The sequence below is a fragment of the Fringilla coelebs genome (genome assembly GCF_963513975.1).
Source record: "Fringilla coelebs genome assembly, chromosome: 1".
Taxonomy (NCBI): Eukaryota; Metazoa; Chordata; class Aves; order Passeriformes; family Fringillidae; genus Fringilla; species Fringilla coelebs.
The window spans coordinates 100212514-100239030 of record NC_140028.1 but is presented as its reverse complement, the minus strand read 5'-3'; the positions used below and the strand labels follow the sequence as shown (position 1 = coordinate 100239030).

The window sequence follows — 26517 nt, the reverse complement described above, 5'->3', positions numbered from 1 at the left end:
TGTGTGAGGCCTGCTCAGCAACAGCAAAAATATCTTTGTATTATCAACCCCTGTGTTGAGCAGAAATACAAGATATAGCCCCATACCAGTCACTGTGAAGCAAATTACTCCAGCCAAAAGTGGCACAAATGGAGATACCAAGTCTGGTGTAAAGGGAGTACAATGGTGTTTTGTTCTTTATCAATGTAAATTTCTGGGTAGTTTGGTGGTTGCCACAGGCATGAGCATCTCATCTCTTGGAAGATTTACCAGATTCACTGACAGTTTTCCTAATTGAAAGAAGAATTTAACCTCATTACTTTCTGACTTCAACCTCATAACTACATTGCTGGGTCCAGTGATCCCTAAATAATTAGAGATGAAAATTACAATGGTACACATTTATTTATGACTGGGGATTAATGAGACAACACCTGCTCTTGACCGGCGCACTCTGCCATGTAGGTAGCAGGACAGAGTTAAATGGTCTCCTTTATTTCAGAACAAGCTAATCTACAAGACTACAATCCAAACAGTCTTTGTTATTACATATTATTTACAAATGCCAGCTGGATGATATTTAGGTTAATTTATATTACTACCATACCAATACTTCCAGTGCTTTCTGTTCATCTGCAGAGGCAGTGGTACCAAGCCCACAGGTTTCTACATCTGTTTTGGAAATGTCTCAGAGGTGATTCAGGAATGCAAGAGCAATCTTCAGATGGATTAAAATGTTAGGACTCTGTTGCAGTGAAAAACATGGGACCAGCAGTGTTGTTTGTAAAGAATGGTTCAGGCCAACAAATGGCCAACTAGGATCCTAATGGCATTTTTACACATAAAGAAATTATATATAATTTTTCAAGCTTTATACTTGCTAAAGTTTCATCTCTCCATTGAAAATAGACATTTGTTTTCAATCTTAAAGCAATATGAGCAAAACAGGGCAAGAGAAATCTAGAAAAAAGAAAATGTTGTTCCCCTGATGCTTCTAGAGCAATTTCTCAACCGTGAAGGCCTCCATATGACATTTTCTCTCAGATCTGTTCTCTGAATGAAATCTTTGACATTCATTAATCACCACCTCTACCACTGCTTGATGAATGAGTCCAGCTGTGCCGCTGCTTTGGACTGGGTGTGACGCAACTCTCTTGAGTTGCTTTCTTGTGGTTTCCACCTGTATGTGGGCAGTTTGGTTGCAAATATGTGAAACTGAGAGGATCCTGCAATAACTGCATGGTTTTTTCCAAATACATATTCAGTGATCTTAGTTATCCTTTGTCCTTGAAACTGGTACAAATATCCAGATTAACTGCATATGGATATATTCTCTCTTTCTGTTATAATACTTTTAGTTTAATTAAATGGATTCTTTTAAAATTTTCCTGACGCACGTGCTAACTGATTTCCTACTTGTCAACCTATGACAAGATTTCCTGCTCTGGGGTCTGAACATTGTCAGACAAGCTAATACCTGAAGTCATATTTTATTAACTACAAAAGTTTTTTGTTTTTTTTTTTTAAAAAGGCTTCTCTTTATTCTAGTTCTCAATGTTCCATGAAAACTGTAGCTAAAAATCTCCAGGGGAGAAGAAAATTAAGATTTGAATAATTGGTGAGAACTGCATGTTTTAGCTATTGTGATATCCTCAGCTTTTGCTGTCCTCTCAGCAAGTAAATGAGTTAGCTGCTGAGCTGTTAAAAGTCCTGTAGAGAAAATTACAACGTGAAAATACAATCTGGACTTGCACTTTTTCTGTCCCACAGGCTCTTCCAGCTTTTTCTGCTGCTAAAAGGAAACAACTGCTGCTCCCAGGTGCAACAGCAGGGTCGCTAGCTCAGCTGTACTGACACCTCAAGTAAATCTCTTAAAGTTGCAGAATTTCATTTGGGGATATAGTTATGAATTCAGCCCCAGGATGGGCCCCACAGCCCCTCGTGGAGGTGCTGAAGGACTCTGTATTCTGTTCCAATTCTCGTGGAATGCTGTGAAGTAAATGGGACACATTTACACATTGTGGATATAGTGGGAGAGGCTGTATTTTCACTATATGAGTGAAATGTGCAGCTGGTGAAGAATGGGCTGTGGGGATGGAAAATGTGGTTTTCACAAATTAAGTGTGCTGGCACTGTGCTTCTCATCGATGGACTGTGCATTCCTGCAGCACCCCTCAGGTTAGAGTACTGAGGGAAGCCCCCTGAAAGTGAGTAGTGCTCAGAATACTTGGGAGCATCACCTCTTTGCTTTTCATTTCCCAAGTGACATCTGAAAGTTGGGAAGGCTTTTCACTTCTAAAATTATTTTGTCTTTCAAAAAACATCAGGATTTCTCTTTCCACCTATGTTCCTGGGTAGGTACCAGGGTAACTGCAATTCAGGCCTGCAGTTTTGAGGGTCTCCACCACTTCTCATGTCCCAGGTTTTGCTTCCACCTGGACTGCTACATGGTCGTTTCTTGGATCTACAAACAGCAGATCACAGCACCATAATCTATGGTTGCAGTCTCAGCTCTTAATTTTTTTTTTTGTCACAGCTGCAGTGATTTGAGTAATTTTGTTACTGGTATTAAAACTGTAATGTGATTTGTATGTTAAAACACGTAAATGGGATTTTTTTATTGTTTTCACGTATGAGCTGTAATTGTAGTTACAGTGAGCATTTTTGTGGCTCTACCAGCAAAGGCTGGTGCTTTCCCTGAGCTTCAGCAGCAGCTGCAAAGCAAGGTCTTAAGGAAAATCTTGGAACAGAGGAACATTTCCATGTCATTATCCAGTTAAAACTAGAAGATGTGAAAGCCGCTTTTATTTAAACAGGTATTTTTCAGATCCCACAAACATACCTGTTACACATGTAACACTGCATAATTGCTGGATCCCAGCTGTACCTAGGAACATACCAGGCTAGTTCACATCTAGTTTAGTGTGGAAGAAAATTCTTGCATGCAAGCAGGCAGGCCAGGATGAGCTCCAGCAAGTCACCAGTTCCAGGCATGTAGGCAAATAGCAGCACTTTGCATCTGTTTGTAGTCACAGAACAACACAGAAGCTGGCTGGAACTGTCTTTCTTTCTTGTAGCAGACAAGAAAGTGGGTTGTGAGGGGCTGATTAAAAAGAAGCTGTTTTCACTTCTGTGCCTCAATACAGTTATTGAGATGAGTTTCCCTCAATATTATTTGAATACCAATGCATGAGGCAAAAAGCAGCACTTTGAGTGTCAAAAATCATGACCTTTCCTGTGTTCCTCACCTAATTTAGATCTTGAGAAGTCAGTGGAAATACACTAAGGCGGGGTCTGGTGGTACTCTGCTATTCCTGAAAATGCTTTTGTGTAGTAACTGTCAGAGCAGGTAATCTGTGGAGATCTACGTCCTTGCCCTGACCAAAGCCAAACAAATTGGCGCAGTAAAACCTGTCAATGAGCAGCTATGCAGTCTCGTCCTAAGGAAGTTCCTAAATTTCTCTGCACATTAGTGCTTGGTATGTCTGTACAGGGAAGATTTATATGTCCATAATTTTTTCCTCCTAAAGGATGCTGAACATATGCTCTGAAGTCTTTCTGTGGTAACTTGTCCTCAGAAGAGATTTGGATTTTAACTGTTTTAAATCCGTGAACCGAACTCCAGATTTCACCCTGACAAAGGGGAAGATCAGAGGCAGGAGGTATCCTGTTGTGCTATCTAGCCAGAATGAACCATTTGCAATTTTGCTACTTGCTAGCCCTGTGCCTGTGAGCTGTAGCTGGTCATGCAGATTACCCCTGTGAGTTTTTCTAATCCCTATTGGGTTTTTTTTTTAGCTGAAACAAAGATCTGCTTCAAGTACTACCATGGCGTGAGTGGGGCACTACGAGCCACGACTCCAAGTGTGACAGTGAAAAACAATGCAGCTCCTGTAAGTTTTTGGTTTTTTTCCATATATGCTCTATTGTCACTGTGCTATGCCTTGCTTTCCCTCTGTGCTTTATATAACTTAATATCAAAACTGAACATATTTGCTCTTCATTGTTTTGTGGTACAGATAAATGGGTAGTCTTTCCATGAAGATGTGGGTTTGTATGCTAAGAAAATGTAGATTCAACTCTGAATCTGTCACTGATGACCTCTCTGATTTCGAGCAAGTCCCACATCCTAGCTGTATCCTGTTCTGAAAAGTTCTCTTCTCTCTGCTGGGTGCTCTGAGATTTGGGTGATACCCCTTTGTGGGGGAATACAATGTAAGAAAATAAAGATAGTGCAGAAGGTAGTCTCACAGCTGAGGAGTTGCAGCTGTGCTAATCCCCAAAGATTAGGAGCAGGCCTGCCCTTTATAGGCCACAGCTGTGTCCACTAAGAAGAAGAGTGCTACAAAAGAATGGGTTAGCCGGTCGTGTTGAGAGATGGAGTCTGTTGGCTGTGAAGAAGAAGGAGGCAGTGCTGTGTGGAACTGCCCATGAGAAATCACTGAGAAGGTATGGGAACTTTGCAATGAGATGACAACACCCCTAGAGCATTTGGGATTCTTGGGCAGTAAATACAGTAAGTGTCCAGAAAGGGAAAAGATTTTCTTCTTTTAAAGTGGTCTTTTCAAAATAAGCATTTTTACAGCAGTGCCTCTGAGTTCCAGGAACAGGCGGACTGTGACATGCCCCCATCAGTGGTAAGAAGTAGGCTCTTGGGACCTGATCTGTCAAAGGACCAAACATCATTTTTGACAGATTGAGGTTTCACTGAGAGCAATTTTGATTTGCTAGAGCCTAGCAAAGCTCCATGGCTTAGATAGCTCTAAAAAGCTATATATCTTGTCTGGTATTGGAAAATTTTATCACTCTGAGAGTGAGACATCTTTTAGAAGCCCACAAAGAGACTTGATGACCTCCAAAGCTTGTCTGGCCTTGCTGACAGTGTTTCACTGTATGCCAGGCTTGGCAGAGGCCTGCATGAGCTGAGAAGTTGTATTCCAACCAACATAAGAAAAAGACTAGTTCAGATATTGTTTAGTCTGGAAGATGGGTTCAGGAAAGAATTGTCTTACCAGTGGGTGTATGTCAGTTTCCGTGGACATCACTTAATTTTTTAGCCTTTTTTAGTGTTGTTTGTTTTTGTTGCTCTTGTTGTTGTTGCTTTTTTGGTGTAGGTTTTTGATTGTTTTTTTTCCCCAGTCCAAACTTAATATTGAAAGGCTGAGAAGTCACCCATGCTGTGTGTTGGCTGTATCTGATTCTACCAGAGCCAGAAAGGATTAATTTTTTCACCCTTGAGCCATAAAAAGACTTTTGGTGGTTTCTCCTTGCCTTCTTTTGATACACAATATATAGCTGCAAACTAGATGCTGGATGGGGGATGCTGGCACATCCTTTAGGACTAAAAGTTATTCTTGTCTTGCTCTGCCTTTCTGATGTGCTCCTGGTGAAGCCATTCGTCAGTTTTAGAGCCTGAAGAGTTTCCTTTAGCTGTCTTCAGAAGGACATTAGGATGTGGCCTTGGATATCTTCATTGTGAAGGATGCTGAAAAGTTCTTTTTAGCCTGTAGTGAGTCACGTCTTGCTGCTCCAGGACTTGTTGCTGATTTCCCAGTTGTTGTAATTTAGTGGGATAATATCTGCCGTTGATTTAGTCCCTGTCTTCTCTGAAAGGTAAGCCAGCCAACCCAGGCAATAAATACCATTATGCTGAGAGATTAGAATTTGGTTTTGCATTATTCCTATCCATGTCTTAGACCTGAGTTGGAACCAACTGCACAAATTTTTCTAGTCTAGGTCTAGTACGGAAGGGTTACTCTTTCGTTATTAAGTATAAGCAGTATGCATGAAATTAGTAGAAGAATATGTCTGAGACCTGTGCCTTTAATATGCAAATGTAATACACAAATCTCTCCATGTTCTTTAGATGAGACCTTTACATACCTATTTATGAGGAAATAAAACAGCCATTCACTTTCAGCCAAGGCAGGACTTGTGTTTAAAGGAAAATCCTCTTCATGCAGTACATGGTCTTTACAGAAATCAGATGAGGGCTGGCTATTATGACCTTTAATTGAATTTACTGTACACAACTAAAAACCAAAATATGATTAAAAGTGGTATCAGATAATGGTTTTCTGTCCGAGGACACAACCAGTGTCCTCGGAAATAGCATACTTTTTCTGCCATCTTCTAATTTTTCCTGCCTTTCTAGGTGTCAAAATAGCCTGTATGGGTTTTTGCAGACCAGAGAGGCCAGCCAGCAGTGCTGTAGGTGCAGCATCTTTTTGTCTGTTGCTTTCCTCTTTCTGATTTTGTTGTATGGCTTATTTGGTGCATTATAAGGCAAATACTAAGTGAAGACAACAAAAGCAATGAAATGGCAGCAAAGGTTATGCAGTATGAACTTGGACAGAACCTTCTGTATGAGTGCAAAGAGGAGGAAAAAGGGCTATAGATTTGAAAACTTTCAGAATTTGGAAAAAAATACTGGGCCGACTCTTGCCTGTGTGAAGGCTTTCAGCTAAGTGTGATCCTCCAAATTCCACACCCAAATGACACCATCAGATGGCTTTCTCCATCTGCCGCTCTGCAGTACATGTCTCACCTTTATTACTGGAGTATTGGACCATTTTATAGCATCCCGTACCATTGGCAAATGATGTTACTCCCACTGCAAAGGTGGGGAAGGGGATAACAAGGGCTCTGCTCAGCCCTACTCTTTTCTTGGTTCTTGTGGGCCACTGCACTCGCTGCTGCTGGGAGTTGGATATTACCATGCAAAGTGCAGACATTATCTCTAGAAGTGCAAACACTCACTGTTGACTGTGATTTCACTATTTTGTGCAATCAGTTAAGGGCTATGACACTCTAGCACCATGCCTGTAGCTCATCTGAGCTCCCTGACACTTCTTACCCTAGTGAGACTTCACACATGGGTCCCTTCTTGATGGAGGGGGATGTATCAAATTCCTCAGTTGTTCTCATTGCTCCAGGGGTTCAGAGCACTGCCCCAGGGTGTTGGGCATGGCATTTCTTACAGTACCAACAAAAGCTGTGGTCTTCTGACTGCTGTGGCCTCAGTGCAGAGAGGGTCTCTACTGCTCAGAGGAAGCTTTCTTCAGATCCTGAGACAGCTTCCTGCGCATCCTTTTTGCTGAAAGAAGCCATCCTGTGGTCTGTGCTTAGAAATTTACCCTCTTTTGTAGCCAGTAGGAGTTTAAGCAGTGTCTGATGGACCTAAGTGTGTTAGAAAAAATAGCTTTACAGGGAAATCTCATTAAAGATCTTACTGTGGGTGTTGAGGCTGAAGTATTTTGAAACCAAAGAGAGTTTTGCCATTGTAGTGATAGTGTCATAAATTCACTGACTCTTAGGCTGTCAGTAGAGGGAAGGAGGCTTTGTGTTTTTTACAGAAGCAAACCTTTTTGTTTGGCACAGCTTAGGAAAAAGATCCAGAGCAGGTGTCCTTTTTGAGAAGCAGCATTTGAGGACAAGTGACCTTCTGGGGACAGTGTTTTTACTGCTAGCACTAACTCATCTGCAGCTGATGCCAGAGCTACCCAAGTGGGTTCTGTCCAAGCCTCTGAGCACGGGGCAGCTTCTGCATCAGGGGCAGCAGCTGGCATATTGGCTGCTTGGTGTGTGTCCTGTCAACAAGTCTGAAAACACTGATAACCAGCAGTATTCTAGCACCACGATCTAAAACAACAGCAACAAAAAAAGAAACCGCCATTGTCTGTCTGACTGCAGTTTGCTGCACTTGAAAAGGGAAAAGGAGCTGGGAGTAGTCATGCTGGGGGCTGTAAGCTATTACCATTCTTGTTCATGTGCTGCTGAGACTGTCTTTAACTGGCAGTTGAAAGGAATCCCACTTCCAAAGGGGAGAAAAAAAGCTGCTGTGTAAGTTGGTTGGCTTTGTATAGCACCAGTGGTGCTTTAGGCTGAGTAGCATCTCACATTTCGTGTCTTCTGAATGTTCTGCTTCGTTTGAGTTTATCCCCTTATGCTGTAACCCAGTTATTAGAGATGGCTTGCCTGCTGATTAGGATGCCCTGCAGTTTGTTTGTTGGTGAAAAGTCCTGTCACATTTTATTGCCTGTGAATCATCAGGCTTGAATATCTGGGAATGAAGGGCTGTGCACTTTGGCCAATTCATACATGGTAGAAGCTTAAATATGAATTTGGGGCAGCAGATAAGCCTGGGGGTAATGACAGTAAAAAAGAGCACCTGCAATTTTGGAAAAAAGAAAAGGAACATCCTGGCCAGCTCCTTTTTTTCTGAACTAGTGGAAAGCAGTGTTGCTTCTGCACAGGAATATATACTGCTAAAGCATAAACGTTACCATGGTATGGATGAGCAAACAGTTTTCTCAGTAGAAAAGAGCATTTTTGCAACATCTGGAATGTTCCTGTATTTGTTACTCTTCATGTATTCATAATATTGTCACCACTGATTCAACTTTACATCAGACATTGTAGAAAGAAATACAGGTTACAACAATTAATTCTTGCCATAGGGAGGTGTTATATTGTTAATATAAAAATGATTCAATCTGAACAAGGTTTTCTTGCAGTAAAATAAAGCTGGCATGAGAACAGCACGCAGAAGAAAGAACCACCTTTTTCCCTAAGAGTTTATAGCCCGAAAAGATAAATTTGATACATCACAATTAAAAGGCAGTAAGTGGAGAATCAATGCTTTAGCCTCAGGACAAATGTCTTCACTAAATTGGGAGCATTGACTCACTGTGTATTAGATGCAAAGAACCTCAGCTGATTGAACCTCTGGAGCTTTCATGCCACTGTTTCTGTCTCACAGATCGTGGTGGGACTCGTCAGATACATTTGGCATTGTGGGAAAAGCTGTGTAAATTGGAGCTGATTATTGAAAGAGACCTTCTCTTCATTGTGTTTGTGTGGAAGTGCTGCCTCAGCTGGGTTTCCCCCAGCAGGAATTACTGCTTGATAAGCTGCTGCTATTTGATGGTGACTGATCATTCCTGAGGACTTCCTGCTGTAAATATTTGTATTATGTGCTATCATGTCAGAGCGTGGGCTGCCGAGGAGTACGTGATAATGATGGATTCTGCTTCATTTCCATACCTGTGCTGCAAGACAGGATCTTATGAGAGTGTGCATGTACAAGCAGCTGTGTATCTCATTCTATTGGAAGGCTGGATTTTAAAATCTCACCTGTCTTCTTTTTCACTTCATGTCTGATTCTGTGATAAGTGAGTTTTTAAACTGTCCTTGTTTCTAGGACGTTGCTATAGAACAAATGTAAAAATCTTATTTGAAGGGTGTAGGTACAATTATACTTGAACAGACAGTAAATAAAGAGGGAACAGAAACTTCTAGTGGCTTCTGCACTGTTCAGCAATTGAGGTTAAAAGAAGTTTATCGAAAACACAACATGAGGCTGCTGCAATTAATCACAGCAAAGAATGCAAGCCAGGTACATCTTTAACCAGTGTAAGCGGTGTACCTTGAAAGGCTCAGCGATTCCAGGGAGGGAAGCAGCACTTCTCTGGAAGCTATGGGTATGCTTAGGTGACAGAGTATTTGTTAAAAGTGAGCAAGAGAATCCCCTTTCCTTATCTTGAGCTGAGAAGTAACCAGAGCTCCCCCAGTTGCAGCTGCCTTTCAATACTAGGCAAGGAGCAGAGCAGCATTGTTGGTGCCACCAATGTTGCATATGCATCTCCCCCTCTTACCTGTAAAGGTAAGTCATTCAGGAATGAAAAAAAAATCAAGCCAAAACGAGAAGGGGAAATAACTGGAAATATCCACTCAGCTGGAAGGAAGCAGTCAAATACAAAGTTCTCTCTGCCAGCATATGGTCCCTTTCCAATTTAAAAGGACAACTAGCAGAAAATATGTATGCTAAGAAACAATTGCTGAAAGAGAGTGGATTCCCTGATTACCATTTGAGGTGAATAATTCTGAAAGAAGTAAGTGATCCACAAGCTGTGGAAGGAAAGTGACCTGTGTGGGTTTCTCATCTGTTGGAAGTACCTGCCCATTTTAGGCTGTCCTTGATGCAGGATTTCTTTCATGACAGCAGCAGGCTGTCTGCACCCTGCCTGCATATGTGCTCATAAATTGCCACTGGCGTAGGCCAACATCATTAAGTGGTCTAACATGAAGACATGAGTCTTTGAATTCAAAGAAATTTTTACCTTGACTGGGGAGTTGTTTTAGCATTTGAATAGATAGTTGAGTATGTCCTTGGTTTTCCATAGGCATTCAAGGAGCAATTTTGTCATTGTGTGCAAAAGAAAATTATGGTGTCTAGAGTTAGGAAGCTGTCATAGCTCACAGAAGTTGATCAGAGAAGTTTAGTAGTACCTCTTAGAAGGTAATCAACAAGGATTGGATGTACATAGGGAACACTAGCACTTTCGTGTTACAAAGTCCTGTCTGCACTTATTGTATACTTGCCTTGAAATGTTCTCGAGAAGGGATGCACCAGCCATTTCAGTGGCTGCAGCTAATATGCATTCAGAGGAAAGGGGGGCTTTCCTGGGAGAATTTGACCCTGCTAGCTACATAATATAAGGGAATGATTTTTGATATCAAAACAACGGTCAGCATGCTTCTTACATCTGAAAAATGTCATTAATTGGTTTTTTTCACTTCCATGTTGTTTCCTTATAAACCCACGGTTGTGTTTTACAGCCTGATTTGGTCATACTCAGTTCATGTTCAAGCATAGTTACTCCCTTGAGCAGCCTCTTAATACTTGCACAATTGAGCCCTTAGTTCAGTGTAATTACATTTTTGGTTATGCTTTTCTATATCCTAATTATCACTGATTCAAAGAATTTGAAGGTTAATGACACGTCCAAATGAATTCTTATTGCCACCTCAGTAACACAGGCTCTTTTTCAGTATCTAGTTATATAAAGTCTATTGTATTTACACTGCAATTACCCTGTCATGTAGTGAGCACTTCATTTATACGAATTAGTGGAGTTGGAAAGCGTAACCAGGATGTAATTGGTCCTCTGGCTGCAGCATAACTACAGTCACTGTGTTATAAATAATAACCTTTTTCTTCCTTTTAGTTTCCCTAGTCTCTTTTTAAGTAGGGATGGTTGAGATTTTCTTTAAATATTAAGAAAACTCATTTGTAATGAAGCTCTCTTCTGAGTGCAGTTTAATAATACTTGCTTTTACAGTTCTGATTTAGTAAAGGTGTGGAGCATGTGCTGAAACCTCACTGACTTTACTGGAAATGTTTACTGATTTTCTTTCTAAACAGAATACAATTGGCAAGTAGGGTCACTTGCATTTATATTATGGCAGATTTCAGCTGTATCAGTGACTAAATAAGAAATGATCCAGGTCCATGCTCCTGGTGGCTTTTTTCTCTGTCTTGTTATTGACTTTTCAGCTTGATGTGGTTGAAACTCCTATTATCATTCATTCATAGATTTACACCCTTTTTGTGAGGTAAGTGCTCATTTTTTATTATCTAACAAGCACAAACTGAGTAGGGGAGGTACAAACAATTTTCTTTGTGAACATTGATTTCCTGTGCAGCAGCCCATAACTTTCAGTATGTAGGTATATGTGTTTCTATTGTTCTACCCCAAGAGGAATATCTTTGCTTTCTAGCACACAGCTGTTTGCATATTTAAATGTTATTTAACTTATCATTTCTCATTCATCCATATGAAAGACAGGTTATTTGATCATCTTAATGGAATTGCAAACACAAAGACCTAAAATTAGTCTTAGCATCAAAAATCAGAATGGATTGAAAAAAACTTTATGCGACAAAAGCTCCCAAAATACTTTGCAGTGTTTTTTCTGCCCAAATCCACCTGCATATTTCACACAGATCTTCAAGAAGTGCATATCTAGGAGAGAAGGGGAAGAGCCTCTTGCACAGTGTGTGTGGGATGCAGGACAGCAGGTGACCAGGGATCGGTGCTGCTCTTCTCTGGAATGTGATGCTTGTCACTAAGCTTTAGTCCTCTTCTACCACTGCAGGCATGCTTAAATTCCTAGTAGCTTCACACAAAATGTTGTTGTAGACATAGCTGCAATGGATTTAAACAGGAAAGAGGTGATATAAGAAAAAGCTGACATCTGTTAAATTATTAAGTAAAATAATTCTGTAAGTGTTCATCCATGAGACTTTTTCCTGTTGAGTTAGTCCAGATGCACAGTTCTGCAGATTTAAAGCAGAGTAGGACAGAACAAAAACCAGAGTTAATGCTACCATTTGCAGGTTCTGTTAAAGTGTTGTCCATTTCTTGCCCTCTTATGGACTCTACCTAAGCAGCACTAATTGTGGAGCTGCTGAGCCATCCCTAAGCATCACTGGCCACAGCCTAGTCTTCGCTGTGTTGGTCAGTTGCACCAATTTTGGGCTTCTCCCTGTCACCCTAATTTCTTTGTGTGTGTCATTTCAAAGAAAACACTTGGGTCAAATTTAACCTTCCTGGGCATCTGATACTGTATGAACTTCTAAGTGTAGATTTAGAATGGTTTAATTAGCAGACTTACAATACAGCGCCGAGTTGATACGAAGAACTAAAAAGTATGACAGATGGGAACTGGAGTGATTTTATTTCAGCAGCGCCAAGGAGACCATTACACAAGCCATTTATTTGTTAATGGGTTCAATAAGAGTCTGGTATTTCCCAGCCACTTGCTTTTGGAATGTCTCTTGTAACGCTCACATAACAGTGATAGTAATATCTGCACATCATATTGCTCCCTTCTGTGGTTTAGTAAATTATGGAGAGATCAGCAGCTGTTCAGCACACTGCACTGGTGTAATCATCCTTGCTTTGGCCTTTTACATTCTTAGATACTCTCTCATTAATGAAAAACAATGAAGTTCCTGACATTACACAGTGGGTCTGAGGGCAGATATTTTAGTTTTTGAAGGGGGAAGGAAAGAAGGATTTAGACATGGGGAGCACTTCAGAGCTGAAGGTGATAGAGTGCTGAAGGAAGGAATGAAGCACCTCCTGCTTCCTCCCTTCTAGGAATTAACTTGCTGTGATAGGACACGAATCTGATTGCGGGTGAGCACAAGATCAATTACCACGGGTAGTTTAGACTACATGACACAGCTTTCTAGTATGTTTTAGTTCAGAAGTTGCAAAAATATTTGCTTTGATGTTACTTTACAAAGTAGATTCTTTCTACCATTTTCCCCTGCATTTGCTGGTTTGATTTGTTATTGCCAATTTTGTACACATTGATTTAAATCTCATTCGGTGCACTAGAAGCCTGCTAATGAATTTAAAAAGAGAACATTGTGTTCTACCCATTTTTGTGTGTGCTTGACTATTATTTAGTGAAAGCACTATTTATACTTGGCACAATCTTAATTTTTAAAAAAATGCACTTTTCATACAGAAAAAAAAAGAACAGGAATGTTGCCAGGGTGAACCCAGTATCCAGCTGGTCCAACACCCAAGACCATGGAAGCTATAAGAATCCTGCAGTGCATGGGCATGAAATCCTCTAGGTCAAATTTGGTCTGTCTACAGTACTGCCTTGATGGGGCATAAAGAGGAAAAGCCCGGGGTTTGGTGTTCTGCATTCTGTTTTCTTTCCAGGACTGCTTATCCACATCATGACTTGCCCTAATGTTTTCACTAGCTGTCCTTTCCTGCTCTGCACTAGACCCACATAGAGAGGCAGGTGTTGGGAAAGCCTATGTCCCTCTTGTAAGTGGGAGGCTTGATGACTGCAAGTCATTCCAGCAGGAAAATAATTTTGAGCTTGTCAGTTTTAAGCTTTCTGTCCCCCCATGTTTCCTTTATTTAAGCCTTGCAAGTAAAAAAGACAGCTTTGCTTTCTTCAGTTTTTGCATTTATCTTTGTTCAATTTTATTGTCTTTTCCCATGTTCCAGGATTAGCAAAGGTGGAGATAAGAAGCTGTTGCTCTCCCATCTGTGTATCAGTTAGCACTGCTTACAGCTTTACCATGTTTCCTCTTACTGAAGTTCTTCTAAGGTACTTAGATGCATGTGTGTCAGGTGACACATGATTCTGATCTGCATCTTCTCTTGGACAATTTTTAATTCCAAAATTAAATTCCTGTTGAAGGCATAAGCAGACATTTTTAGAATCTCTTATCTCTGCTACTCATGAGTTTTGTGTGTTTATATAGAAATATGGGGAAAAGAAATGTTGAGTGTGTATAACAACCTCATGGTTTTGTGTAGAATTGCAACTGAGATATAGAATCATAGAATAGAATGATAGGATTGTTTAGGTTGGAAAAGACCTCCAAGATTGACTCCAATCTCTAACTGATCACCTTGTCAACTAGACTGTAGCACTAAGTGCCAAGTACACTTTTTTCCTTGAACACCTTCAGGGATGGCGACTCCACCAACTACCTGGGCAGCCCATTTCAATGCTTGACAACCCACTCCTTGAAGAAATTCTTCCTCATGTCCAACCTGAACCTCCCCTGCTGTATTGCAGGTAGTTGTTGAGAGCAATGAGGCCGCCACTGAGCCTTCTTGTATCTGGGCTAAGCAACCCCAGCTCCCTCAGCTGCTCCTAGAGGACCTCCTCCAGACCATTCACCAGCTTCGTTGCCCTTCTCTGGATTCGCTCCAGGACATCAATATCTTACTTCAAGTGAAGAACCTGAACGCAGGGCTTGAGATTCAGCCTCACCAGAGCCCAGTAGAGAGGGACAATCACAGCCCTGGTCCTGCTGGCCACACTATTTTTGATACAGGCCAGGATGCCATTGGCCTGCTTGGCTACCTAGGCACACCCTAGATTCTGTTCAGCTGCTGTCAACCAGCCCCCCCACCGGGTCCTTTTTCTGCCAGGCAGCTTTGCAGCCACTCTTCCCCCAGCCTGTAGCACTGCCTGGGGTTGTTGTGACCCAAGTGTAACACCTGTCACTTGGCTGTGTTGAAGCTCTTTGAACTGGCCTCAGCCCATCAATCCAGCTTGTCCATATCCCTCTGCAGAGCCCTCCTACCCTCCAGCAGATCAACACTCCTGCTTAACTTAATGTTGTTTGCAAACTGAGGGGGCACTCAATTCCCTTGTCCAGATCATCAATAAATGCATTAAACAGGGCATGACCCAAAAACCCCACTGGTGATGAGGCAGTAATTGGATGTGGCTCCATTCACCACCACTCTCTGGGCTGAGACACCCAACCAGTTTTTAACCCGGCATAGACTGCACCTGTCCAAGCCATAGGCTACCAGCTTCTCCAGGAGAATGCTGTGGGAGACAGTATTAAAGGCTGTACTTCTGCCTTCTGGGGTGGAAGACCTTTGAAGCAGGAATGGTGTTAATTAGCTGAGAAATTTGAATGAGATGTACCAATTGCTATATCTACTGGCCTCCATGACCCAGTGTGTGGTTTAAGCCCAGCTGGAAATAAAGCACCATGCAGTCACTCAGCTTGTCCCCCCCTGCCCCCACCTCGATGGAATGGGAAGGAGAATCAAAGTTAAACTTCTATGTTGAGATAAGAGCAGTTTAGTAATTGAAAACAAATTAAAATACAGTAGTAATGTTAAATGATGATAGTAATAATAATAGGAAAAATAGGTGATGCACAATGCAATTGCTCACCTCTTGCTGACTGATGCCAGACCCCCATTTCCAAACCCAGATCAACTTTCCTGCTAGGTAACTCCCCCCAGTTTATATACTGGGCATGGTAATCTCCATGGTAATCTATTGGAATATTCTATGGTAATCTCTTGGAATATCCCTTTGGATAGTTCGGGTCACCTGTCCCAGGTGTGATCCCTCCCAGTTTCTTTTGTTAAGTCCTCACTGGAAAAGCATGAGACAAGGAAAAAAAGAGTCTTTGACCTGGGATAAAAACAGCAAAAGCCAAAACACTGGTCTGTAATCAATACCATTCTCATTCCAAATCCAAAGCACAGCACCTCTAGCAGCTACTGAGACGTTAGCTCTACCCTACCTGAATCCAGGACACCCAGGAAGTCATTTCCAGTCATGTTTCTGGGACAACATTGTGCTTTCATCAAGACAAGAAGCTCATGTTCTGGTCATCATTAAATTCATGCTGACACTTTTTCAAGACTGTCTGATTTAATGTATGAATTCTAATTGTTCACATTCTAATTTCTTAATGATGGCCCATCTTTAGTACCTGTGCTTTCAAGCTAATTTTGCCTTTTTAAAATTGTCTTTGTCTTGTTCAGCTTTGTTATTGTAATGGTTTTTACAAAACCACCACAGTTATATAGCACTGCTGTTGGTCATCTTTTATTTCACCTCAGATGTGGGTGGCAATGTTTTACTTCTTGGGTACGTGCTAAGAATGAATGTTTTCAAAAAGAGTTACAAATTCTCAAATAAAAGTTACTATCATAGACTTTAATCTGCTCTTAATCCCCATTAGCTGATGAGACAAAGCAGAATACTTACTAGTAAGTATTAGCTATGCTGAAAAGCACAGTGGTCAGGTTTCTGACTGACATGTCCATTCAGGGAAATTGGCATACTAAGATGTGCTGGTTAGTTTTGAACAAAGAAGAAATGACTCATGTTGAAGAAGGAATGCAAATATTAGCTGAGAGACAGCTGTTTGTGTGGATAAGCCTTCTTAAGATGCTGAATAAATTTTAGAAGATGTACAGGAGAAAACATGAACTCACTGCTCATCTGAAGCAATGAATAAAATCCCAAATGGCTCTTTAAGAGCTTGCAATGAATGAGGCAAAATAAGTAGATGGAGCTGGGACAGTGAAGGAGCTTGTTTTGTAAAATTCTTATGATAATTTCTGTAACAATAGAAAAATAGGATGTCAGGAAAACATGGTAAATACAGCAGAATTACTGTATCCTGTAATAGTAATTATTGTTTTTATTTTTTTTAAATATCTGTGATGTTTGTAAAACAATGTTAGGATGTCAGAGGTTGATCTTATTCCTTGAAGATGGTCTTTTGTTTAACAGTATTTACTACTGTGTCTCAAACACACTGCCAGGTGAAAAGGGAAGATGAAGGCTAATCTGCAGGTAGAGATGATTACAAAGGTGTGGCTATGGGTTTTAAATCTATTGGTGTAGATTACAGTAACCTGAAAGCCAGATCCACTGAAGTAGTAGAGATCTTTCTGCCTATTCAGTTAGTCCTTCTCTCAAAGCCTGGGTGAGCTACTGCACAAATACAGGCTCGATGCAAGTTATTTACGTTGTGTCTCTTTGTGTGGCTATTTAAAATTACTTACTGCTGTAAGGCACGTCACTGTGGACAAGATGCTTTGGAGTCTAATGCAAAGTTGAGTTAAATTGGTTTTGGTGGTTTTTTTGGTTATACTTTTTTGTTTGGTTTCTTTTCTTTTAGAAAAGAGCTTGGGGACTTAGCTATGGTTTCTGACTGAGGTCTCCTGATGCACTGACCAAGCTGCCTGTGCTCTGTGTTGCTGTCAGAGCTGTAGCCTGCAGGCTTTCAGATGGGAGGGAAATGTTTTGGACACACAGATGAGAAATAAGTTGGACATGTAAGCTGTGAATTTGCTGTGCAAAAGCAGAGCACAATTTTACAAAGCCTTGATGCATAGTTGAGAATACTGATAAATGCTTGGGTAGGGGTACAGATTATAAAGTTTCTGAACCACTCACAAATGTAACATAGATTTTAGTAGAATCACATTTCTAAGCTAAAGGATGCCATGTTTCCTGTGGCCAGCTGGAAAGCTGGCACAGTGGGAGGAAAGCTGGGAGATAGGTCCAAGACCTCTTCTTGTGTCCGCACATCTGTATCACAAGTATCTGGATACAAGCCAAGGTATGAACTTAAGCCGAGATGGGCAGTTGTGTGCCCAGTCTCTCACTCAGCAATTTTCAACAAATCTCAGCAGCTCTCATGTACCATGCCTGTTTTCAAGCACTGTGTGGATTTCTTTACATCAGAGCAGCAGCCAGACCAACAGCCAGACATGAAGAGGGAAAGGAGGTGGTCACAGAATTTGTTAAAGCCATGCCGGTAGCCTTCACTGAACCTGTGTGTAGCTCTGCAGTGAAGTTTCATATCTTCTGCAGCTGATAGATGCCAGCAATTTAGTCCTGATTAGATTTTCAGTTACCAAGGACTTTCTAGCAGCCAGAGTAATAGAGAAAAAATAATTTCATTTTCTTGAAATATCTTTCTTTTGTTTTCTTTGCTTTCCTTAGTCCTGGAAAGAAGAGGGGCAGGGAGAAAGATATGGGGAGAGAAGAGATTATTGTCCTTTTGCAATGGATAATCCTTTATAAAAATAGCCAGTACTTAAGATCTCTTCTGAAATAACTCATACCCTCAGATAACCTAAAATCAGCAGACATGACTGAGGAAATGACAATGATGTGAAATTGCAGGCATTTACAGCTGGTGGATTTGTAGGTAATTTTGAATGTTTGAATGAAACAACTTGCAGGTTGTTTCAGTAGAAATACCCTAAGTAGGCGATAGAGAGGAGGCAGCGGGGACTGAAAGCCAGAAGGTTTTTCAGCATCCCAGGAAACACCTGTTCCTGCAGGTGTCTGCCCTATGAGTTTAGTGTGCATAGATGTCCATGTGCACATGCATGCAAGCCCTACCCTATTATGATCATGCTATCTTTTGTTTTATCTGTATGTTGAGTATATCTTGTATTGCCTGTACTTAACTTCACACAAAACCTGGGTGATCCAAAAATACATTTATAATATTGTGTTGGGAAAAAGTTATGATGGAAGACAGCTAAAAAAAGAAAGAAGCATTAAAATTTATGTATCAAGGGGCAGATTTTGTGCTTCACAGTTATCTTTCAGGTTTGCATTTCATGATTTCTTGGAGCTTGACAGGATAACCATGTTCCCTTAACATAGTTTTGCTGATAGAATATAGTTATATGATATTGCACACTTTTAAAAATAATTTTTTCCTATAACTATTACTCAGATCTCTTTTGTTCTCAGGCTTTCTTACAAGTGGAGAAATTGATGTAGGTCAGTATGTTTTATATCAGTAGATGTGCATAACAATATTTCTTTATTAGAACTGTGAACCCTTTGTTAATTTTTGACCCTTGAATCTCTTGAGAAACATTTTCCTTTTCCATTAAATATCTGGCTCTTTTTTCCCTGGCTAGCTAGCTGAGTTCTCAGGCAAGCTTGTTTCCATCTGTACTGAAAACATGCAGCACCTCCCCACTCAATATGTCCACTTTACAAGGAGGCTTAAATTCTTACATCTGTAAAGTCTGATGGAAAGCAACTAAATTGTTCTTACACACTTCCCTTTTTAACTCATCAAGTCTGATTTTTATGTACACTGGGCTGCTTTTGCCCTTACGCATGTGTGGTAGGACTTTGTGGTGAACCTAAGTATAAACCACATTAATTAAACCACTTGTTGATACTCTTAGCAAAGGACAGCCAGCACCTCTCATAATACCTAACTAACCCTGTGTAACTGTTAAACTTCTGTTCACAAAATGCATAATGGGCTATATCTCAAATACCAACACGTTTGTGACTTTTTTTCTGGCAGACTGCAACTCTGGACTGTGATTCCAGACGTGAAATGTTTGAGGGCTGCCTAGAGCTGTTATTGTACATCTGGGCCAGTTACACACAAATTTTTAGAATGTAATACCAGAAAAGTCTGGAAGTGCCACTGTTGTCAGGAAACCCTGGTTTTTAAAGCAGCCTGTTTATTTCTCTTCTTTTTCTGCAAAGGATCTCACTTACCTTTGTGCTGTCAGTTTTGAGTTCTAAGAAAGCTGTAATGATCACTGTTGGAGTATTGGGATTTTTCTGGTGTTTGGCTTGGGTGTTTTGAGATGTATCTGAAAGAGAGGAAGGGAATCTTTTTAGGATGTAAGGATCTAGAATTTTAGAAATTAATTTCTTACTTTCCTTATAGCATCCTCCACTGCTTTTTCTTTTGTTTTCCGCTTTTGTTCTTTTTTCCTCTTTTCTGGTTCCAGTTTTCCTTTTCTAGTAAATTTCTTTCACCTTTATTTTGGCTTCTTCCTTTCAAGGTTTTGAAGAGCTTCTGGATTAGGAGAGGTCTAGACTGCCTGAAAAGCATGCTGAGTGCTGACCACAACCAGCATTTAGGACCCCTTGGCTGCCTCTCAGTCAGGTAGCTGATAGCTGTGTAAGCCTCACAATGGGGTGGTCAGAGCTGGCAGGGGAGCCCAGGCATGTGACATCTCCTCTCTGCTGTGGAGGTGACCTGTGGCCATGTCAGGCTTAGCCTGCAGGTCTGCTGTAGTTAATGATTTCCCTGAAATGACAGCACTCCTGCATTTAGTTGACACCACTTTCCCCTCCTACTGTATTTTAGTGACTTCATGTTCAGAAGACTTGCGTCCAGTATGCATCAAGACAAATCCTTCACAAGGCTTTTGGTGGTGACCAAATTGCTGTGATGAATTCTCTTACTGGAGATCAGATTTTGTAAAAGCTGCTTCTCCCCAGGAATCCTTCCTATACCTCAGGTTTGCTTAGTGCTCTGCCACACTCATTTTCAGAATGAGTCTGGCCTCTGGTTTCTTCATCCTTCAGGTTGGACTTTACATACGAGGAGTGGCAGAGATAGAGCTGGACTTGTTTATTCAGTCCTAAGGGAATTCCTATGTGGAATGTTACTGATTCCTTTAACTACCTAGTGGGATATTGTAGGGAAGGAGGCAAACTCTAGTCACAGCGCATGTTGAAATGGTAGCAGGTCGTGGACACAGGCTGCAGCAAGAGACATTCTGATTAGGCTTCAGGAATATCTTTTGTGTCAAGAGAGTAGTCAAACGTTAGAATGGGTTGCCCAGAGAGCTTCTGGCATCCCCATCCTCAGAGATACTCAAAGCTGAACTGGACAGGGCCCAGAGCAGCCTGCTCTAAGTTGGACCTGTTTTGACTGAAGGGTCAGGTGACTTCAGGAGGTGTCATGCAACCTTGATTATCGTATGGCAGTTTGATTACAATCAGTATTCCCACAAGCCCACTTCACTGGAGAAGGCTGTTGACTTTTCAAGCCTGCTGTTCTAGAAAGCAGAAACCTAAGAAAAACAAAACATCAAGTGCTGCAGACAGCAGGAGCTAGTTGGAAAACAAAGGCTATTTTTAAATAGAAAAGATTAAAATAAAGCAACCACAAAATCAGACAAATAGCAAAACAAGCAAACAAACAAAAAATAAAACCCATGGGTTTGCTAAGGTGAGATAAGCAGTTTCTGCTGAGTCTAATGAGTCTTCTGCTAAAAGGAGAAACACTGAGTGTGAATGAGGCTGCATTAACTGACTGTAGATACTGTAAAAGCAGAAATTTTTTTTCTTCTCAGCTTTGTCCTTTCTGTGGCATCCTGACTTGAAAAATGCTCTGTGTAGTGAAAAGTTTTATTAGGAATTCTGTAAGATCGAGAGACACCTGAAGTAGCGCAGATATTTCTCTACTTTTAAATTCAGACTATAAATCTACAGTTGCCTCATTTCTTCCCACAGTAGGACCCAAGGCTGAAAGTAAAGTGTCTGTAACTCACTTCTGGAAATAATGGTATTCATAGTTGAACTGCTGTTTGAGGCATTCATTTAGAAGAATGGGCATTGTTCGCTGCCTAGCTGCTTCTTTTATGGCGCAAAGGGTCATTGACTCGGTTCCCTTGTCCAGAGCCTTGTCAGCATGACTAATGCTCTGAGCCCTTCTTTAAACACAGCTTAGCTGAAAGATGCATTCTCTCCCTCACGTGTCAGCATTACTCATCTGTGCACTCGTCCCACCCAAACCATGTTAGAAGAGTGAGCGGTTTCTGAAGCTGTAGTGAAGGCAGCTGCTGATAGTTTCCTGCCTTTCAAAGACATCATGGATGTGTCAGTGTTTCCACGAAACATGCCCTATGTTCTGGTGACTCCGATCATTTCATAGGCAGAGAGAAAAGGTGTTGGCACCAATTTTTTAATTCTCCATACAAATGTCATGAAAAGTTTGAATTTTAAGTCTGTGGGGCAAATTTTGTGCAAAATTACATGGTCCAATCAGCATCCAATAGGCCTCTTCATCTGCCAGTGGCAAACTTCCCAGTTATTTCAGTGGCTTGCAGGATATTGCTTAGGTGTTCCAGAGAGGATAATATTTACAAGCAGTTCTTGCTGTCAGAGTGCTTAAGCATTAATAGTCTATGTATGGACCTGTCAGATTTACAGGCCAATACTGGTCTGCATTAGGCAACTGCCTGGTATAAATCTGATCATATCACCAGGTTTTCTTAGAGGCTTTTTTTCTGGATGGTGGTAATGGTGGGAAACACAAAGCTGTTTACCAACCACAAGGAGGCATCTTCCTGTAGGGGGATAGAATATAAGAAAATAAAGATAGTGTAGAAACTAATCTTACCCCTAAGGAGTTGCAGCTGGGCCAATTATCAAAGATTAGGAACAGGCCTGACTTTAACAGGCCACAGCTGTAACCAGCGGGAAGAAGAGTGCTGTAAAAGAGTGGGGTGGCTGTTTGAGAGGGGAGTTGGAGTCAATTGTGAAGAAGAAAGAGTCAGTGCTCTGAGGAACCACCCACGAGAAACACCAAGAAGGTATGAAACTTTTGTGATAAAGAGACAACTTTTGTGATACGGGTGCACAACCCTGCAATAAGACCTGCAATAAGATGACAACATCTTCCCTGCTAACTAAACTGGAGTTTGTTTTGAGCATTGGGTCTGTAAAATACTGTCATATTTTGGACCACTTTAACCTTGCTGAGAGACTTCTTAAGTCTCATGGGGTCACTGCCACCAAATAACTGGCAGTCTCAGAGCCAGTGAGGCCACTTGGTGGGATATGCTGCAGAAAACAATCCTGCCCAAAGTTTGATAGGTATAAGTGAAATACCTGCTGCTTAGATGTAGTCCAGCCCTCAACCCAGAAACAGCAACCCAAAGCCTACCATATGCATATGTGATTGTCTTTCAGTATCTGAAAATCTAAGACTATTTAAATGAAGTTTCAAAGAGTGAAGGAAGATCAGAATCTCTAATCAAAGTCTTTCCTCTGCTGCCAAAAGGATAATTGACATTTATTAGGCAGAGCTGTTGAAGCAATTAAAAAGCTGAATTTATGAAATTTTTTGAAGAAAAATATATTTGACTCTGTGGGATGTACTGATTTCTTGCCTCAGTCCTTGATTTTGTTTTAATTGGAAGCGTTTGCTCCCAACATCCTTATTTGAGACGGTGGTTTTGCTGAAAGAGCATTCTAGGCACATAGGATTGGTTGGGGGATATGAAATAGCTTCGTGCCAACATGGAACCTCCGTATACTTGCTATGTACTCTCACTGGATGTCCTCTTGTTGTAAGCCTGTTGATAGTTGCCTCTAGAGGATGTCGCTGAGGCACTTCACTAAGCAGCAGGTTTTATTTCCAGTACTTTAGTTTGGCTGCCACAGTTTGTAATCTGGAATCTGGTGAAAAAATTCATAATGTTTTCCATGGGGGAAAAATTTTTTTCTCACTTACTTGCTACCTATTTAAAGGGTTTCTAGGGCAGGAGTTTTTGGAATGCAAAACCTCTTTGTCCTGGGAATAAATAAAGTAATCAATAAATACTGCTGCAGGGTGGGGCAAAAGACAGTGTTCTGCAGAGAGAGAGTAATTGTCATATGCCCACAGATTCTCTACTTAATTAGGGAGTGGCATTGAGGAGGTGGTGTTAAAAATAGATTAGAAACTGTTGTAAAATGGTTGATAATTGTTAAGTATGTACTGTTAGTTTGCTTGTTATATTGTAAAAGGGGTTAAAAGGGTAGTTATAAGAAATACAGTACCCAATGTACCATAATATGCCTAAGCACACCAGCGCCCATGCAAAATGAGCCAGCCTGGAGAGAACTGTAATGGGCCAATCAAGTGCCTTAAACCTTCATGCAAAGGAAGGATCCAAAAAGAAACCAATCCAGAGGGACAAAAAACAGGATAAAAAGGGGCTTCTGACCTACTGAATGCGTGCTGCTTCACCTGGAACACCGGGGACATCGCTGCTGAAGACAACCCAGTGTCAGCGCTGCAGCATCCTTGACGGAAACACTCGTGCTCAGCCTGCAGGCCCCCATGCTTTAGGCCCTTCTTTTTATTATAATAAATGCTGAAATCACTTTTAGTACTGGGAGTCTGCTCTCGTTTTTAATAGTGGTGTATTACAGAGCTAGAATGCTGCTGACCATGGCACATGGGAAAGCCTCTGTGTGTGTGGTCACAGTCCTTCAGGGATGGGAGCTGGCGGCAGGGCGCCCAGCAGGAGTTAGGCTGCTGCCGGAGAAGCTGGCAGCTGTTTGGAAGCACCTGATAGAAAAATACCACTGTGCCAGCACAATGGCTTAACAAGCTAACAGGATAAGTGGAATATATTGCATTCAAGAGCTGGATAATTCTGTTAGCAGAGTGGGGGTTGTAGCTGAAGCACTGCCACTAATTAGGGGTAGATTTTCAAAGTGGTGCCTGGGATTATAGACAGATGTAATTCTGTCAGTGGCAGTCAGGGAGCTCAGATCCGCATTTGTTCCTTTCAGAATTCGCCCTTGCATCCCAGAGCAGCTTCTGCACTGAAGAAGCCAAGTGGTGGTGTGAAAGGAGGCACTTAGTCTGTGTTTGCCTAGTGAATTGTTTTACAAAACAATTTATTTTTAAATTCAGCACCTGGGAGGAAACAGGAATATTCACCCATTTGCAGGTCTACTGAAGAATTCCCTAAAGAAGATGCTAGAATGTGAAGTGTGAACTCAGGATAATGTCTGATGTTCTCTTACTGTAATAAGATGCTTCACTGCTGAGCTGTAGAAAATGTAAGCCTTTTCCCACTTGTTTTGAAGAGTTGACCTAATGTTAAGCATTAAGTGAAGTCACGAGTGCAACAGTAAAAGCCGACAGAAATAGGTTAGGGGAGAAAAATTTTTGAGGATGTTCTGGATTCCTGTGCCATGTACGCTCTGGTCTGTTAGAACAATAGCTCCAAGCTGGTTTAAACTGAAATCAGCAAGGCTGTTAACCTTACTTATTTTGCTTTAAATCTGCTGGCAAGTTCAGTGGTCTTGAAAAGCAGAGAACAGAGAACTGGAGCTTGAAGTAAGCATAGTGCAGGCTGTGGCTGGACAGCCTGTCTTTTGCACTGCAATACCACATGTTTAGATCTGACACATCTAGCAATACCTTTTCTGTTTGCTCATGCACAATTTGGGGCTAAGTTGAGTCTATTTTTCACTTTTGACTTGAAACAAGCACAGGTTTTAGCCTTCCCTTTTCACTCTAATCTACTGCTTTTCATCCTCAGAGCCAGTGTGTTCAAACAAAGTATTTTGCTGCTTTACATTTGTGGTTTCCAGCCTTCTTTCATTGTAGACTTGATTATAGGTCTGGATAGAACTGCTTGGAAGTATGAGCTCTTCTGAATACTTTGATATGCCCTTAGATCTGCTTTATAAAAGAAAAACTCTTGTGAATACATAGTATTGCCCCAGCTAGAGCCTTGCCAGTTTACAGTACCTGACTGTTTCATCTGTGGTAGATATTACTGTAGTTACAATTTGTGCTATCATTGTAAAGTATTCTAGGTTTTAATTAGCATCTTGTAAAATGGGAACTTGATTATATTGAGCATTAGGCCATGTCCATGATGTTCACCATGATATAAAGTCAGTGAAAGCAAACAGGTAGTGCAGCACTGATTTTAATATCACTGTCATTTCCTCTGTTTAAATGAAAGAAATACTGACCTGTGGGAGGTAATTTATATCAGTTAAATGCCACCATTCTTTTGCAGCAGAAGCTACTGATACAGAAGTGCTTTGGCTGTCAGTGAACAGTGAGATTAATTAATCTAGGTGTTTCTTTTACTTATGGGAAAAGAAAATTCACTTAGCTTTGTTGAATCTCTTCATGCAAGCACAGTGGCCAAAAATGTCCTCTTCCTTCTGCTGGAAGACAGAAATCCTTTTCCTTCTGGAGAGAAGGAATGCTATAGAGCACTAAGACATAAGAGTGTTTTCCTGTGCTGTGTGTGGGAAAAGGAGTAAGTGCTTGTTTTTGTCAGCTGTCCATGTCCAGCTGTGGTAGATGCACATAATACAATAATATTTATCCTGTTTTGTATCAGCAGGACTTCAGAAATAGTTAAGGTTTGCTGCACAGTAGACAAACACGCTAAAAGGAATTTAATTCTGCAAAGGAGGTTCTGCCAGCATGCTGCACTATTATTGGTCACTGTGGTGTCCAAAAGCAGGTTTTTCTAGTACAGCACCAGGTAAACACAGTTACAACAATTAGTTTTTTTCCAGACCTGTATTTGCACTGTACCTCTGTTGGAAAGTATTTGCCTCATCATAACCTAGAGCAACAGGGAGGCTGAATAGGGGCACCCTAAGGGTGCCCTGTAAGCCACTTTATTTTCAGGAGCAAGAGTTATTCTTCCACATATTTAGGTAGACTAGTGAAGGGAAAGGTATTTTAGGAGATATTATTTTTATTACTTGTGACAGTCTCTGTTTCTGGCTTTTTGCTTAGACAAATTTTTAGTGATGCGCTTGGAATTTTGCCTCAGCAAGAACTGATGGACTCTAGTACTTTGGGCTTTCTCAAGATGATTACTTTTTTTCATAACA

The 26517-nt window shown here is 41.0% G+C and overlaps 1 protein-coding gene across 1 annotated transcript in view; it reads left to right on the top strand.

Moving 5' to 3' along the window:
* HECW1 (HECT, C2 and WW domain containing E3 ubiquitin protein ligase 1) overlaps positions 1 to 26517 on the top strand; it is a gene marked incomplete at its 3' end in the record, with an annotated part of 249851 nt that overhangs the window by 127169 nt on the left and 96165 nt on the right. Inside the window, exon 4 of the mRNA XM_084209598.1 lies at positions 3778 to 3872. Coding sequence (XP_084065724.1) covers positions 3778 to 3872 — 95 coding nt within the window. The remainder of the gene's footprint in view (positions 1 to 3777; positions 3873 to 26517) is intronic.